General features: G+C 38.7%; 2 protein-coding genes across 2 annotated transcripts in view; one reads left to right on the top strand and one right to left on the bottom strand.

The window, feature by feature from the left end:
* The window catches only part of LOC143864283 (UDP-rhamnose/UDP-galactose transporter 5-like), a 94,467-nt gene that overhangs the window by 33,189 nt on the left and 44,719 nt on the right, over positions 1-16,559 (bottom strand). The gene's annotated exons all lie outside the window — the stretch shown is intronic.
* LOC143864423 (cation/H(+) antiporter 15-like) lies at positions 268-2,136 on the top strand. The gene is made up of 2 exons (XM_077375362.1): positions 268-697; positions 1,063-2,136. Exons 1-2 carry the CDS (start codon positions 446-448, stop codon positions 2,134-2,136), a joined length of 1,326 nt encoding a protein of 441 aa, XP_077231477.1. The 5' UTR covers positions 268-445.

Here is a 16,559-nt window from a genome sequence, read left to right on the forward strand (position 1 = left end):
AGTGGTGTTTTGAAAGAAAAAATAGTGTTTTCATTACAAAAACTATGATACCGGGTGACCACTCGATGTTTTTGAGCAACAAACACAAACCTAACCCTTCAAACCGGTCAGAAGTCAATGGTCAAAATCCTCACCACCATACCTCCTCTCCTCCATTCATCTCTCTCTCTCTCTCTCTCTAGATCTCCCTCTCCTCCATTCATCTTTCTCTTTCTCTCTCTCTCTAGGCCTCCCGCTCCCTCTCTTCCTCCGTGAGCATTACCTGGATTCGCCGTAAACCGACTTAGAACATCAAAATAAGAAATATCTGGTCTAGTACATACCATGGCAAACATCAAGCTTCCCAAAAGGCTTGCATAAGAAACTCGATCCATCTTCGTTTCTTTTCTTCTCTTCTCATTCCCCTTCTTGTAGGGGGAGAGGCAAAGCAATCAAGGCTGCAACCATGGGAGTTTCAATGGCATCACGGGGAGCGTACACATTCCTCCATTTCCAAAGCAACATATCAGTACTTTACCAAGCTGAGTGTTTTCGCAAGACTTCAGTCAATTCAGTTGGCATTCATTATGGTGATAATCCTTTGAATCACTCCGTCCCTCTCTTTTGTTTACAAGTCTTCACCATTTTCATCATTACCCTCATCGTTCAGTTCCTCCTCAAGCCACTTAGACAACCCAGAATTGTTTCCGAGATCCTCGTAAGCTTCTATCTTCCTCATTTTCTTTTGAAGTATAAATTAATAAATAACACCAACTCTAATAGCTTAACCTTATGGAGTACTTGGTTGTTTCACATGGTATCAGAGCTAGATTGCCTCATGGCAACTCGGCAAGTCATGGGTTCAAAACCAAAAACTCCTTGATATTAAAATTTCATGCGTATGCCCCCGCCCCCCCCCCCCCCCCCCCCCCCCCCCCCCCCCGCACTGTGTCTGTGTGTGTGTGTGTGTGGGGGGGGGGGGGTGGGGTGGGGTGGTGGAGGAGCGTGTTGAATCTTCTTCCTCTTAATTTTCCTTATTCATTGTTTATCTCTTCCCGACGAAAAAAAATTTTTTACTTTCAGGGTGCTATAATCGTTGGCCCATCTGTTCTAGGACGCAACGAAAGGTTTTCCACCATGGTATTTCCGCGCCGAGGAAATTACATGTTGCAAACAGTTGCTTCAATTGGGTTCATCTATTACCTTTTCCTCAGTGGAGTAAAGCAAGACATGAGTATGATAAAACAAACAGGAAGAAGGTCATTTGTTATAGCTATCTCTGGCTTGTTACTTACTTTGGTATCAGTTGGGTTTTCATCTTTCTCCCTCGGCAAACCTGTAATGAAGAACACCCACAAGTCATTCTTTGCAACCTTAGCTATTTCACTATCCATAACAAATTTTCCTGTTACCCACCCCATTCTCGCCGAGCTCAATCTCCTCAATTCAGAGGTCGGTCGACTTGCCTTATCTGCGTCCATAATTACCGATTTCATAGCATGGACTGCCTTCATTTTCTATCAAGGCAATAGTCAAGAAGGTGGGATAGGACATAGAAAGTCCATGTGGTACTTCAGTTCCATTATTCTACTAATATGCTTCATAATCTTTGTTATTCGGCCCGTGATGCGGTGGATCGTAAAACAAACACCCAAGGGAAAACTTGTGGACAAGGTCTATATTGGACCCATCCTCTTGCTAGCCATGGTAATGGCGTTTTTTAGCAACATGCTCGGTGCAACTCTAGCCGATGGCCCGTTGTTTATGGGCATGGCAGTGCCAGATGGGCCACCTCTAGGAGCAACGCTTGTAAAAAATGCCGAGACTCTCAATAACAGTCTCTTTCTATCATTATTTCTCACTAAAGCTGGTTTGAGGGTTAATTTGTTTAAGATTGCTTCATGGAAGAACTGGGGGATCATGCAATTGATCATCTTGAGTGGATACATTGGGAAGTTGGTGGGGACTGTGTTGGCTTGCCGTTGTTACAGGATTCCTTGGAAACAATCGCTATCTCTTGGGCTGATTATGAACTTCAGAGGCGTAGTGGAGATCATCACATATGATCATTGGCTTCGTGACCAGGCAAGACATCTCTACCCTTTTTCATTTTCCCTTAATTTGGTCTTGTTGGCAACTAAGGATGCATTTGGATGAACACCCAAATCGATATAGTAATTTCGGTGTCCATCCAAAAGCACCCATTAAGAGTCCATATAAATGAGAGCGTGATTTCAATTCTCATTTTCTTATTGACAAGGATTGATGTTTTTGGATGCTGAAATTGCCAAATTGCAATTTGGGTTTCTTCCAACTACTCCCATTAAATAGTGTGTGTATGTGTGTGTGTGTGAGAGAGAGAGAGGGAGAGAGAGAGAGGGAGGGGCAAGGCAATCAAGTTGCTAACAATGGTGATTGCAATGAAGTCCCACGGAGCCAACTCCGTCTTCAATCTCCAAAACAACATGACATTATCACTTCAATGTTATCCCAGGACTACATTTTATTCAGTTGGCATTTATTATGGTGATAATCTTTTTTATCACTCCGTCCCTCTCTTTTGTTTACAAGTCTCTATCATGTTCATCATCACCTGTTCCCTTCGATTCCTTCTCAAGCCACTCAGACAACCCGCAGTCGTTTGCGAAATCCTTGTAAGATTCTTCATCTTCCTCATTTTCTTCTTTCTCATTAGAGAAAAGTGTACAAGAGGCAAGTATTGGACGTGATTTAGGACAGTTTGTAAGAGGCAAGCATTGGAAGTAATTGGCATATAGAAGAGTTATGCTATCAAAGATGGTGTTATTTAATCATTCATACATCAATAGTACCCCTCACCTGTGGCCCCTCTTTTTATTTAATCATGTATTAGTGTTAGAAATTTTGAAGTCAAAAGGTAGGAATAGGGTGGAAGGCAATGGCGTTAATCATTAGTAATGGACACCCAACCTATGAGACAGGAGATTCCTAGAATTAGGTTCAATGAGTACTAACAATACATCAACACTCTCCATCACATGCTGCCCCTCTTTTTGGGTTGGCCGTACACCCCGCTTGTATATGCCAATTACGTCCAATGGTTGCCTCTTATACACTTTCCTAAATTATGTCCAATACTTGCCTATTGTGCATTTTCCTCTAATATTCATTTTGCCGACCCCAACTAGTTTGGGACAAAGGCTTTGTTGAGTTGAGTTAAGTATTCATCTTAATTTTCCTTGTCATTCTTTTCCTATTTGTACTTCCAGGGTGCTATAATCATTGGCCCATCTTTTCTAGGACGCAACAAAACGTTCTCCACCATGGTTTTCTCACGACGAGGAAATTACTTGATGCAAACAGTTGCTTCCATCAGAAGCATTTATTACCTTTTCCTCAATGGAGTAAAGCAAGACATGGGTATGATAAAACAAACAGGAAGAATGGCATTTGTTATAGATATCTCTGGGTTGTTTCTTACTCTAATATCAATTGAATTTTCGGCTTTCTTCTTCGGCAAATTTGCACTGAGCAACATCACCCGCAAGCAATTCTTTGCATCCTTAGCTGTATCACTATCCATAACAAATTTTCCTGTTGTCAATCCCATCCTCGCCGAACTCAATCTCCTCAATTCGGATCTAGGCCGACTCGCCTTGTCGTCGGCCTTAGTTACCGATATTGTGCCATGGGTGTCCTTCATATTCTTTGAAGGCCTATAGGATACTCCGGTGCAAAATATCAAGTTTATGTGGTACTTAATTTCAATTGCTCTACTAATAATCTTCATTGTCTCTGTCGTTCAGCCGGTGATGAGATGGATAGTCTGAAAAACACCAAAGGGTAAACCAGTGGATAAGGTCTATATTGGATCCATCCTATTATTGGTCATGGTTATGGCGTTCCTTAGCGACATGTTCGGTGCAACTACCGCTGATGGACCTTTGTTTATGGGCATGGCAGTACCGGATGGTCCACCTTTAGGAGCGACGCTTGTGAAAAATGTGGAGATTCTTAATAACAACCTCTTTCTACCATTCTGCTATGGTAAATCTGGTTTGAAGATTGATTTGTTCACAATGGCTTCTTGGACGAAGTGGGGGATCATGCAGATGATAATCTTGGAATGAATCGATATCGCTTGGGCTGATCATGAACTTCAAAGACTTAGTGGAGATGATCACATATTATCATTGGATGCGTGACAAGGCAAGACACCTCTTACCCTTTTCATTTTCTCTTTGTTCTTGTTGGCAACGATGGGTGCATTTAGATGAACACCCAAATTGATTGCAAAAGGCACTCGTATGAGAGAGAGAGAGAGAGAGAGAGAGAGAGAGAGAGAGAGAGAGATTCTTGCTTCTCTTTTTGGCAAGGATTGATGGATTTGGATGCGGCCAAATTTCATCCCGTAGTTACCGGAAACCTCCTAGTTAGATAAGAAGCTTGCTTCCTTGGGAATTCGCTTATGAAGCTTTCTCCCTTCCTAAATTTAGGGCACGCATACTTCTTAACTTGTTTCCTCTTAATTAAGAGTACACTTCACGTTTAGGTTGCTTTTTTCTTCCTAAAAGAATATTTTCAACTTTTGCAACTTTTGAAAATGCTGAAGGAGCGTATTTAAAAAAAAGGAGACCGCATATAAAACTTGAAAATCATCTTAAGTTTCAAATGAAAACTATGTGGATCTTTTTAAAAAAAAACTTAACAATAAATATACATGAATAAATGAATAAAACATGTGAAATTGTAAATTCCTACAAATTGTAATTCTAATTAGTCACAAAGTCTAATCATTACCTATATTAACTCTTAGTCCCCAACCTATTACAATCCTAATCTTTCTATGTACGTCTTGGTTTGCTTCTGATGAGGCATATTACATGCTTCATGTTGACTTTCTATGATGCTTCCCATATATTTTCTCCTTACTTTATTCAGATTTTTCGCTTCCCATATTTTCTCTTCACGCATCGCTTCTTGAACTCGCTTTCCACTCTGGCAACTATGGCCGATCCAAACCTACCAATTTAGATGTGTGTGTGTGTGTGTGTGTGTGTGTGAGAGAGAGAGAGAGAGAGAGAGAGATTCTCCTTTTTTCTAATTCTTATTTTTCTTGTTGACAAGGATTAATTCATTTGAAACCACCAAATTGCAATTTGAGTGTTCATCCGAACACACCCATTAAGACTTAGGACTTACAATTGAGAGAACCCAATATTATATAGAACCATGAGGGAGAAACAGTCCAATACACAGAAACCATGACACATGTTGTACAGGTCCTTGAGCTCCATGTACATTTTGTTTGGTTAAGAATTAATCTGTTGACCATTGGAGAACTGAAATTCATTGGCAAGTAAATAGTGGAGGTTACCTAAATCCTTTAGAGAAAATTGTGACCAAAAGGTGTCAACCATGGACCTATACGAACCATTTAATATGTATAATTGAGAAGTATGATGGTGCTAGAAGTACAATGTCTGATGAACATAGACGGATCAGCCATGCTACATATGAAATCGAGTTCATTTAATGCCCCAGTGAAATTATTAAACTAAGAAAATGGTACTTAGTGCAAACTTTAGACAGCCTTGTTGAGTTTATAAATGAGATGAGACTAATTGGGTTCTTCAAAACTAACCCAATCGAACAATGGAAACATGTAATAAATCGAACAATGCCTTTGCTGGTAAAAGTCCTAAGAAATTCCGCCAAGTTTTATACTTTGAAAAGCCCAGGCTCAAGAGGGTGACAGTGCGAGTGAAGGTCATGTGCATCAACCTTCGACACTGTGCATCAAGGAACTTAGAAGGAGCTCAGATCCTAAACATTAAGGCCCTATTTGTTTTGGATGTTTAGAATTGATTTTGAGTCCAGAAGTAATTATTGGACTACAAAATCAATTTTAAAAAATCCAAAACATGCAGGGCCTCAAAATGGTTTTAGCGGGCTGCCAGAACTGTCCCTTCTAGTCACTTGTGGCTGAATCGGCGGGTCAAGTCTGGTTTCTAAAATTCGTACCCGTAAGTCAATTCATTTTTCTCTAAAAATCGGATTTTAAGCCAAAATTTTATAAAGAAATTTGGGATTGGTTCACAAACAAACAATCAAATTAACATTATCTCTAGTATGACACAAGAATTCAAGACCTTAAACTTTTTTTTTATATATGTTTTGCCATTTTACACCTCAAGTTTTGGTGGGCGTAAGGCCCACGATCACTACCCAAACCTGTGGGTAGGGCGGAGCCCACACTATCACTATCCAAACATATGCATTAGGATGGGCCCTATCACTTTACACATCATGTTTTGATGGTGCGGGGCCTATCACTTTACACATCATGCATAGCATGGGACCAACATACTAGTTTTTATTGAAGTTTGTTGTTTTTGCAATAAAATCCCGACTTAAAGATCTGGTGGTAACATTTCAGCTTATAGATGAACAAGTTTTTTCAACTCTAATGTTTTCGACGGTGATGGTGACCGGAATTTCGTCACTTCTAGTGAGCATCCTCATGAGGAATCCAAGAAGATTCATGGCATACAATCGGAGAACGATCGAACACTTGAAGCCCCATGCGGAACTTGGCATACTAACATGCATCCATGATGAAGGAAACGTCCCAACCATCATCAGAGTACTCGAAGCCTCGAACTCCACGAAAGAAAACCCCATCTGTGTGTATGTCACCCAACTCGTAGAGCTCGTGGGCCGCGCCGCCCCCATGTTCATAGCTCACACCTCAGAAAGGAGACCGTCTTACCCAACTGAAAAATACCCAATTGTGAATGCCTTTCTAAGTTATGAACAACACAAGGGTGGCAACATTTGCATTCAACCCTTCACACTTGTTTCCCCTTACAAAACCATGCATGAAGATATATGCAAGCTTGCATTGGATAGGAAGGTGTCCCTCATAATCACCCCCTTCCACAAGCAACTCACGATCAACGGCCAAATGGATGCCACGAACCTTGCCTTACAAACCGTGAACCCTAATATCCTCGATAAGGCCCCTTGTTCGGTTGGGATCCTCGTGGACCGTGGTAGGCTCAGCCGGGTGCCTTTCTGGGCCGGCCCAGGGCAATTCTCGTATAAAATTGCCATTATATTCTTGGGTGGGCCCGATGATCGGGAGGCACTTGCCTATGCCTCTCGAATGGCCCAACACCCAGAAGTGAGCCTCACCGTGGTGAGGTTCCTTATGGAGGAGGAGGTGGAGGACCCTAAGAGGGGTTGGCAAGCCGACAACTACTCGGTGGGGGAATTCAGGGTAAAGAGTGCTAGAAATTATGGCATGATTTACAGAGAGAATGTGGTGCGAGATGGAGAAGAGATGGTTAGTTTGCTACGCTCCATGGGGGGCGGCTATGATCTTGTGATGACCGGACGGAAACAAGAATCAAAATTGGTACTCGAAGTGTTCTCCGATTGGAGCGAGTGTCCGGAGCTTGGGGTGACCGGTGACTTTCTCGCCTCCCCAGATTTCATGGACGGTATGGTTTCAGTGCTGGTGGTGCAACAACAAATCAATATGCGAACTCTGGTATACAAGACCGAGTAGGCCTATTACTGCAATACCTTTGTAATGTTTTTTTTTTTTTTTTAAACACAGAGGAGCAATTGTAATTTGTCATTGGTAGATGTATTGAGAAGAAAAAATACCCATTGTAAGTTTTGTTTTTGTTTTTTTTAAGGTTTTATCAAAGCCAACTTTTTGCAACGCTCGATATTGATGGACAATTAAAATTTGGGCAGTGATGAATCGACCCCCATATATCTTAAATCGACCCCACGTGTCTTTCTCTCTCCTCTTAAACATAGGAGGTCAATTTAAGATATATGGGGGTCGGTTTATCACTCCCATTAAAAATTTATAGAATTGTAAATTTCGTCATACAAGAAAATTATGGAAAATGATATTTCCACCTACTTTGGTTATTCGGTTGGGTTCCATTTTATTGTAAACTAGGGAAGTAATTTTCTCTAAGATAGGAGTGTTTTGGTCATTTTCTATGGGATAGATAAAAAAATTTACTCCACAAACCCAACCCTCTGTGTTATTTGGGTATGCAATTTGGGTATGCAATTTAGACTACAATTTTACACAAAAATTGCACAAAGCACAGTAAGAGAAACTACCACTTGTGCTAGTTTTGCTATGCAATTTTGACAAGTTTACACACAAATTGCACAAAACCCAATAAGAAAACCCAAACATGTCCTAGTTTGGTAGACAAGTTTACACACAAATTGCACAAAACCCAATAAATAAAAAAAACCACCCCTTGTGCTAGTTTGGTTATGCAATTTAGACAGCAAGTTTACATACATATCACACCAACAATCCAATATCCAAAAAATAACATTGAACAGATAATTCATAGAATTAGACAAGAATTTTACTCCACAAACCCAATAAGAAAACCACCCTCTGTGCTATCAGACTTTACATACAAATTGCACCAACAATGCAATCAGATTGCATATGAAAGCAGCTAGGAAGGCTTCATTGAATCCACCCACATCAGTGTAGACACCCCATTTTGACCGGACCCAAGTTCACGTTGTTTGCACAAAATCCCATCCAAGCAGTGAGTTAGAACCCCAAATCCCATCATAAGCTAGGTTAGGGTCTTGCCGAGGCCCCTGCCAAAGTTCATCAAAATCCGCCAAGAAATGGCAAATAGGACTAACCAGGAAGGAGGTGTAGTATGAATGTATAAGGGTGGTGAATTATCAGCAATAGGGGATGTCCGAAGTAAGGGGGGTGCATAATCCCGTCTGGGCCGCGCTTGATTCGCGAGCCCATCAAAATTTGTGCACCCATCAGTATGGTAGTGCCAATATCGGTGGCTTCATTTTAATATAAAAAATCAAGAAAATCAAAAAGAGAGGGGAATCTCATTTTCGCAGATAGGAAGAGAGAGCGAGAGGGATATTTAAAACCCTAACCCATTCCATTGATCTTCTCCAGCCTAGCACCGGTAAAAGCTCCTGCCGGCCTCATTTTCTTCCCTAATCTATCTTATTCTTCTTCTTAGCTACCTTTAAGCCATAGATCCAAGTTTCTTATACCTTGATTCTAGATCTAAGAACCTCTAAAGCTCTGTATTTCTTCTTTTTCGATCAGATCTGGATATTTTCTCCATCATTTTCACTGTTAGCTGCTAATTTAATCACCATCTCCGATCTTCCAAACTCTAGATCCGAAAATCCCTAACCCTAGCTTCTCTTCTAAACTGTAGATCTGCCATAAAAACCCTAGATCTATCTTTCTAAAGCCCTAATTCAAGTTACAAAAATCTCAAATCTGTGAAGAGAGAACTTGAGTCTTGTGTTATCTCTGTTTCAATACTTGTATCGTTTTGCGGAATTATATCTTTTCGGAGAGATCTCGCGCATTCTCTTGAAGATTGATTTGGTCTTTGGCGTAGATCATCATAGCAATTTTTTTTAACAAATCCGTTTGATCTTCACTTCAGGTATTTCACTTATATTAATCATTTGAATTTGTTGTTAACATTTATGAGTTATCATTTGAAATTATATTCGTATAATTGAATTTCGAGATCCAGAGTCTGCTTGTATTAAATTTGAGAAAATCTGAAGATTCTAGATCACTATGATGTTTTCCTTTTAGATTCTCTGTTTGTTTTTTTAGAGAGATTTACGAAACCTTAACAAGTTTGAGATTATCCTGTTCTCAACTATTTGTTTGATTTGATTGATCAAGATGTTTTGCTTATTCAATCTCTGATTCTACTCTCTAATGTTACTCTCAAGCCCAGTATGTCTGATTCTATGAGATTCTAGGATTTGAATAATGAAAGTGAGCTTAGTTTTGATGCACGAGAGTTATGATGTCTGATGTTCACAGTTCAGTCATTTCCATCTAAATGGTGCTAGTATTTACTTGTACGGTATGGATGTTTGCTATTAACCTGTTAGGATACTAAAATTTGCTTGTTTGGTTCATGTTTTGGTTACAATTTCACACAGACTTCTAATTATTTTAAATTCTGCTTGTTTGGCTTGTATTTTTACTTTCATTTGTTTAAATTTGATGATAACACTGCTTTTGTGGGAATTGCATATGACATGATATATTTTCTGAGATGCCTGGCCTGAATTATCTTGTGTTATAAGAAGAGCTAGTTTGATCATGTAAATGTTTTTATCACAAGAAGTTTAAGCAGGTAAGATGTTATAATGTGCTTTCATAGAATATTCTCCAAGTCAGTGAATGATTATACCTTTGAGTTGATGGATCAATGTTCTTAGTTTTTGGTAATTGTGCTAATGAGGGAGACATGAGACAAACTCTGTCTTAGTGTGGAAATGGAGCAATACATATGGTAGTCACTTCTTTTCATGTTCTTTGGGTACGTAACCCAGGGATCATCTCTTTCATGGCCATTGGTGTGTGAAGTTGATAGTGCAGAAGCTTAAAATTATTCATCTAAATTTGATCCCCTTATTCTCATTTACGACCCCTATTTGAATTTTCAAACTTTATGGTCCAATGTCTCAATGGGAATTGGGAAGCAGTATTAAGCTTCTTTACTGTTGGAATTAGTCTCTTTGGTTTCATGATTATTGGCAGAATGTTAAAAAGGGAAATTATGTGGTGAGATTTTAACTCATATTATTCTTTTCTCTACAGAACATCTATATATGGGTATGCCTATATGTGTTTGTATATGTACATGTCCGTGTAAATATGTCTGTGAAGATACGCATGTGTGTGTATGTGTCAGTCAATGTGTATTTTTGTGTGTGGATATCAGTAAGTGTGAGGATGCATATGCAATTATGTATAGGTGAATGCATGTATATCTATGTGACTGTGTGTGAGTGTATATATGAGGGGATGAGTGTATATGTTGATGTATGTGTGTGGTCGCGTATATATGTGTGAGGATATTATGTGTTGGTGTACGTGTGTGGGAGTGCATCTGTGTGTGTGAGTATGTAGGGAGATCATGTTCATATATATATTCAGCTCATTCATTTAGAATCTAGTCCATATGTTATATGATACAGTTCAACCCCTGTCTTACCACAATTCAACCCACAGTGTAGCTCCAGTTTTTGCACATTGTAATAATTTGGTCCAATATATTTCATCTCATGATACCATCCTATTTGTAAAATTTAATATTTAAAGATAGAGAATGTATGAATATTGAATTTATGATAAAGAGTGGAATAAATATTTCATTTCTTTCTTGTGTCCCTGTAACTCTTGGGCTTAAATGATTTTTCAATCATTTATAGCATATTAGTTTTGGCATGAAATACTCATATTAGTTGAAATATATATATATATATATATATATATATATATATATGAGAAAACGGTTCCTACACAAATGTGTAGATAAGTTATCTACACACTAGCTTAAAATAAAGTGGGGGCCACATTATTTAGGTGATCCAAACCATTCATTTTTAAGGCCCTCACATAGATAGGGTGTCCACAAAAAATCAGATCCATAGGATCATCCTAACCATTCGAACTGTGGAGGCAAAAATTGGACTAATTTGTGAAGGTTTAAAGACATCCATTTTACCTCCACAAATCGTAGGGTTGGGATGATCCTATGGATCTGATATTTTGTAGACACCCTATCTATGTGAGGGCCTTTAAAATGGATGGCTTGGATCACCCAAACAATGTGGGCCCCCACTGTATTTTAAGCTAGTGTGTAGAGAACTCTCTACACATATGTGTAGGAACCGTTCTCTCTCTCTCTCTCTCTCTCTCTCTCTCTCTCTCTCTCTATATATATATATATATATATATATATATATATATATATATATATGAGAAAACGGTTCCTACACATATGTGTAGATAAGTTCTCTACACACTAGCTTAAAATACAGTGGAGGCCACATTATTTGGGTGATCCAAACCATTCATTTTTAAGGCCCTCACATAGATAGGGTGTCCATAAAAAATCAGATCCATAGGATCATCCTAACCATTCGAATTGTGGAGGCAAAAAATGGACTAATTTGTGAAGGTTTAAAGACATCCATTTTACCTCCACAAATCGTAGGGTTGGGATGATCCTATGGATCTGATTTTTTGTAGACACCCTATCTATGTGAGGGCCTTTAAAATGGATGGCTTGGATCACCCAAACAATGTGGGAACCGTTTCTCTCTCTCTCTCTCTCTCTCTCTCTCTCTCTCTCTCTCTCTCTCTCTCTATATATATATATATATATATATATATATATATATATATATATATATATATATATATATATATATTGAAACAAGGAGCTTTGTAAATACATGTATTTTGAGTTTTTTTTTTCTTTAGGGAAGTTAATGTGGTCTTGTAAATGTATGAAGGATATGATAAGACACATACTATTTGTTGATTTCAATATGGAAACAGGGTCTGCTGTACACATCTGGGTTAGAGAAGTGCATTCCCTCGTTCATTTAAGCTATGGGATTTTAGTTGTGATAGCTGGATATAATTTCAAAAAAAAAGAGCATGCATTATTTCAGTAAACTAATACTTGTGACCGTTCTTAGTTTAAGAAATTTTTGTTAGAGCCCATGTCCTTTATATGGTCTGTATTTGTGAGAATATGATAGCATGCTATAGCTCTAGGTCAGAATTAGCAAATGATTTGGATATGGTGGGCATTTGAATTTTATAATAGCTACACAAGTTCTGTTTGTGCTGCTTGCTTATACCCAAAATGCAAGGTTGAGTGAGTAAATCTCAGAATTTATATCCAGAGAAGGGCCATGGGGAAGTTTAAACCTTAGGAATCATACTTTGTACCCTTGGAAGTGGAGCTGAATTTTGTTGGGTGGTCTGCTTGAAATTCAACTCTGTTAGAGGCATCATTAAGTTGTGAAAATAATTTTGTTTCAAGCTACTCTTTTGACTTTATTGCCATATGTAGGGAATAACCTAAAAAAATTTAAAGTGTTGAGTGTTTTAGAAAAAACAATTAGGAGAGTTCGTTTCAAACTACGTTGGCTTGATCCTCTCTCACGAGGTACGTAGTGCAGCTTGGGATCTTTATCCCAAGTCCAGTCAAACCTTGTAAATAAACTTTAAAAATCTTTCAAAAACCTTTAAAACCTTATTTTCAAAAGATCTTCCTCTAGAGTTAGGAGTTTCTCCTAGATAGAGAGTTTTAGAGTTAGGAGTTTCTTTTGATAGGGTGTTTGATTATTTGTTTGTTGTGTTCTTGTTTTAGAGTTAGGGGTCTGTCCTAGAGTTATAAGAACGCCTCTGTTCGGTCAGCTGGCGATCCACATCGCCGACTGATGACTAGAATAGGATGCGCTAGTCCGCCCTTTGTTTTCCTTAGGAAGCACAGCCTAGTTACACATAGGTTGTAGGAACCACCTGCATTAGCTTAGGGTTAACTTGCATTTAGTTAGGGCATATAGGGTGTCCTAAAATTCACAATCTACTGGAATTTAAATAATCGCACAAGAAGATTTAATAACTAGTCCGGTCTTTTAGATCGAGTCTAGGATAGAGGTCTAGGTGTCTTAGGCATCATAGCTTAAAATAGGCGCGAACAACTACGTTGCTCTGATTCTTGCGGAGGCGGGGATACGTAGGCTTCTTTGGATGAATATCAGACCATCCGAAGACTCGGGCTAATCATTTAGAGTCTTAGGGTTTGTTGTGTAGTTATTGTATTTTTTTGATGTGTTTTCTTACTTTTTGTACTGATCCTATACCTTTAGCTATAGCTTGCATGTGTTTGCACATCAAAACTTAGACACCCATTAGGCATGTCACTCATAACCTAGCTATGCTTAGGTGACACATCTTTCATTTTATTTTATGTGTGCTTGTTATCTTTATCCTCAGGAAATGCATGCTTAGGTAGACGACTCCCGAGGATTGTTCTCATTTCACATGATTTTTACCCAAACTTCTTTGGAGTTAATGAAAATGGCATAAGAGACCAAGTGCTTGCACTCGGACGAATTGGGGGTGCTCTTCAAGCCTTCTCCATTCGTAACCAGGCACGAACCCATATATATTTCTGGTTATCCATTGCACAGAGGATTTGATTTTAGGGTTCCATGGCATATCCATGGATGGCGACTCTGAGTTATTTTTAGGTACATCTCGGTCTCGAGATTACATAAGAGAGTTGGGGAAATCAAAATTGAGAAAAAGAATTACAAGATACTGCAAGTAATTTGCTTTATAAATGTGGAAGGAAATAAATTTCTATAAATGAACATGAAGCAAAAGGATTTTCCAGGGGAAGAACCTGCATCTGGCACAAAACAGCATTCCAATTAAAACCAAGATTTAAAAAAAAATCAAAACAAAAGAAGAAAAACAAAGGGAAATGATATCAACACAACCATATTTTAATAATTGCACAAACCCAGCTTGTTTTTTCCTTTATTAATTGGCTTGTTAGAGCTTCTGGAGAACTATAATGACCTTTGACAACTCTTTAACTAATAAAAGACAAGATGAGTCAGTGAAACTATCAAAAATTGTTGTGTTGATATCATTTCCCAGAACAAATTGAGTCTTAAAATTGATGTTCAGAGATTACTGGAATAAGCTACCCTCCAATGCCGCACCATTGAATCCTTGAAAAGATGAATTAGAACAAGAGCTTTGAGTCCTGAACGATATGGGTCTGTGTCTCTAGACCTTCTCATCGAGCTCACTAGATCCGCCATGCTTTTGAGATCTGTCACTTGGAATTGAATAGCTTCGGCGTTCCTTACCACCAGGCTTAGATGAGGCATTTCCATACTAGATCATGCCCATCACAGCTACAATCATGCCAAGAACTACTTGTAGACTGAGACCCTCTTTTCCAAAGAAGAAAAATGTCACGAACCCGAACGGTTCGTAACATGATTGATCTTCTTAGAGGGAAGATCAGCCTCTTGATCCACTTCGAGGGAAGGATCAATCCTCCTTTGTTCAAAAGACGCAATTTTTAAGATGCTTTCTGCATTGATGAAATAGAAGATTACAATTTATTTATAAGCCATAGATCCTATTCAACTTTCCTACTTAATAAGAATCGTACCCAAATCTACTTCCTAATTAAATAATAGCTTTCTATTCTAAGTGTAGCCAATATACTAAGAGTTATATCAAATCTCCATATCCTACTAAATATAAATAAGTACTAAAAATATTACTAGCAGCCACATTAATATTAAAAGCCAATTTAGATATTGTTAAATCCTAATTTATTCAACTCTAAGTGGGACCCATCTATCTAGTCACGTATCATTCCACCCCTCTTGGAATCAACCTTGTCCTCAAGGTTGAAAATTAAGCGTTGGCTCGTTGGTGAAAGATTTGCGCAAAAGCGTTCAAAATTCTTCCATCTTCTTTTTCTTTTCCTTCTAGCTCTCTTTCTTCTCTTCGTCTTGCGATTGGTCATCAAGTGCTGAGGAAGCTCCATTTTCAAATTAATCTGATCGTGTTCTTCATCAAAGCTCCATCGTCGTGTTTGTTTGGAACAATTGGGATTTTGACGCACAACTGGTCGCGGATGAGGATCTTCCTGATGGCGTGCAGGATGAGGATCTTTTTTATGGGGTAACCGGATAGAAGCTTTGAAAGTGAATGATGATATTACTGATAACAAGCAGTCTATCACTAAAGAAATTGTCAAGTTTTATCAGGGATTGTATTCTTCTAATAGGCTTGTGCGGCCCGTTCCTGAGGGAGTGTCATTTAAAAGATTGTCTGATTTAGACAATCGCTCATTAGAGTGTCGATTCCTAGAAGAAGAAATAGAGAAAGCGGTATTTTCCTTGGAAAAAGATAAAGCTTCTGGTCCAGATAGGTTTTAGATGGGTTTTGTATTGCTTTCTTTCGGGAGTGTTGGGGATATTTGAAAGAGGACATACTGAAGTTCTTCAAAGAATTTCACCAAGGGATGGAGTTACGTAGGGGGACTGGGGCGACATTCATCACGTTGGTGCCAAAAGGAAAGGGCGCTTCGAAAGTAACTGATTGTAGACCAATCAGTTCTTTTTTTAAATTGACATATTTCATTAATATTAATATAGCAGAATGTGCACACCTTTTGTGAAAAAACCACCACTTACTACCAGCCAACTATAGAGAGAACACCTCATCTTACAATTCTGGAGGATTAAAGGATATTGCCCCCTTTAATGCAACACATCGAACTTCTGATACCCTTAGAAAGACCTAGCTAGAATATCCATACATAACAAGGCGAGAGAAGGAATCCCTCACGCTCCAGCAATGGAAAGTGAATTCTGGATTTGTAACGCACCAATCAGCAAGCTACTAGTCAAAGAGCCCAAGGGAATTAATCTACAGATTTCAGTGTTGAGGGTTAAACCTTCAGGTAGCATAACGTCTCCACCAACCAGTGAAACCAACCTTAATTTAACTTAGAATCCAATCCTTCCGACTAAAATATCCTTCCGAAATTTACCTGCACCTAACATTCCAAATCCTTTCCTATTTTCCAATTATATTTACACTTTTCTACTCCTTTTTACGACTCCCTTCTTTTTGTTTTTATTTTCTTCATCTTTTTGTTCTTCCTCTCTTTTTTCCAATTCTA

This window comes from Tasmannia lanceolata, unplaced genomic scaffold, assembly GCF_043159265.1.
Source record: "Tasmannia lanceolata isolate RefF3 unplaced genomic scaffold, GAP_Taslan_0.1 ptg000048l, whole genome shotgun sequence".
In the NCBI taxonomy this organism is placed as follows: Eukaryota; Viridiplantae; Streptophyta; class Magnoliopsida; order Canellales; family Winteraceae; genus Tasmannia; species Tasmannia lanceolata.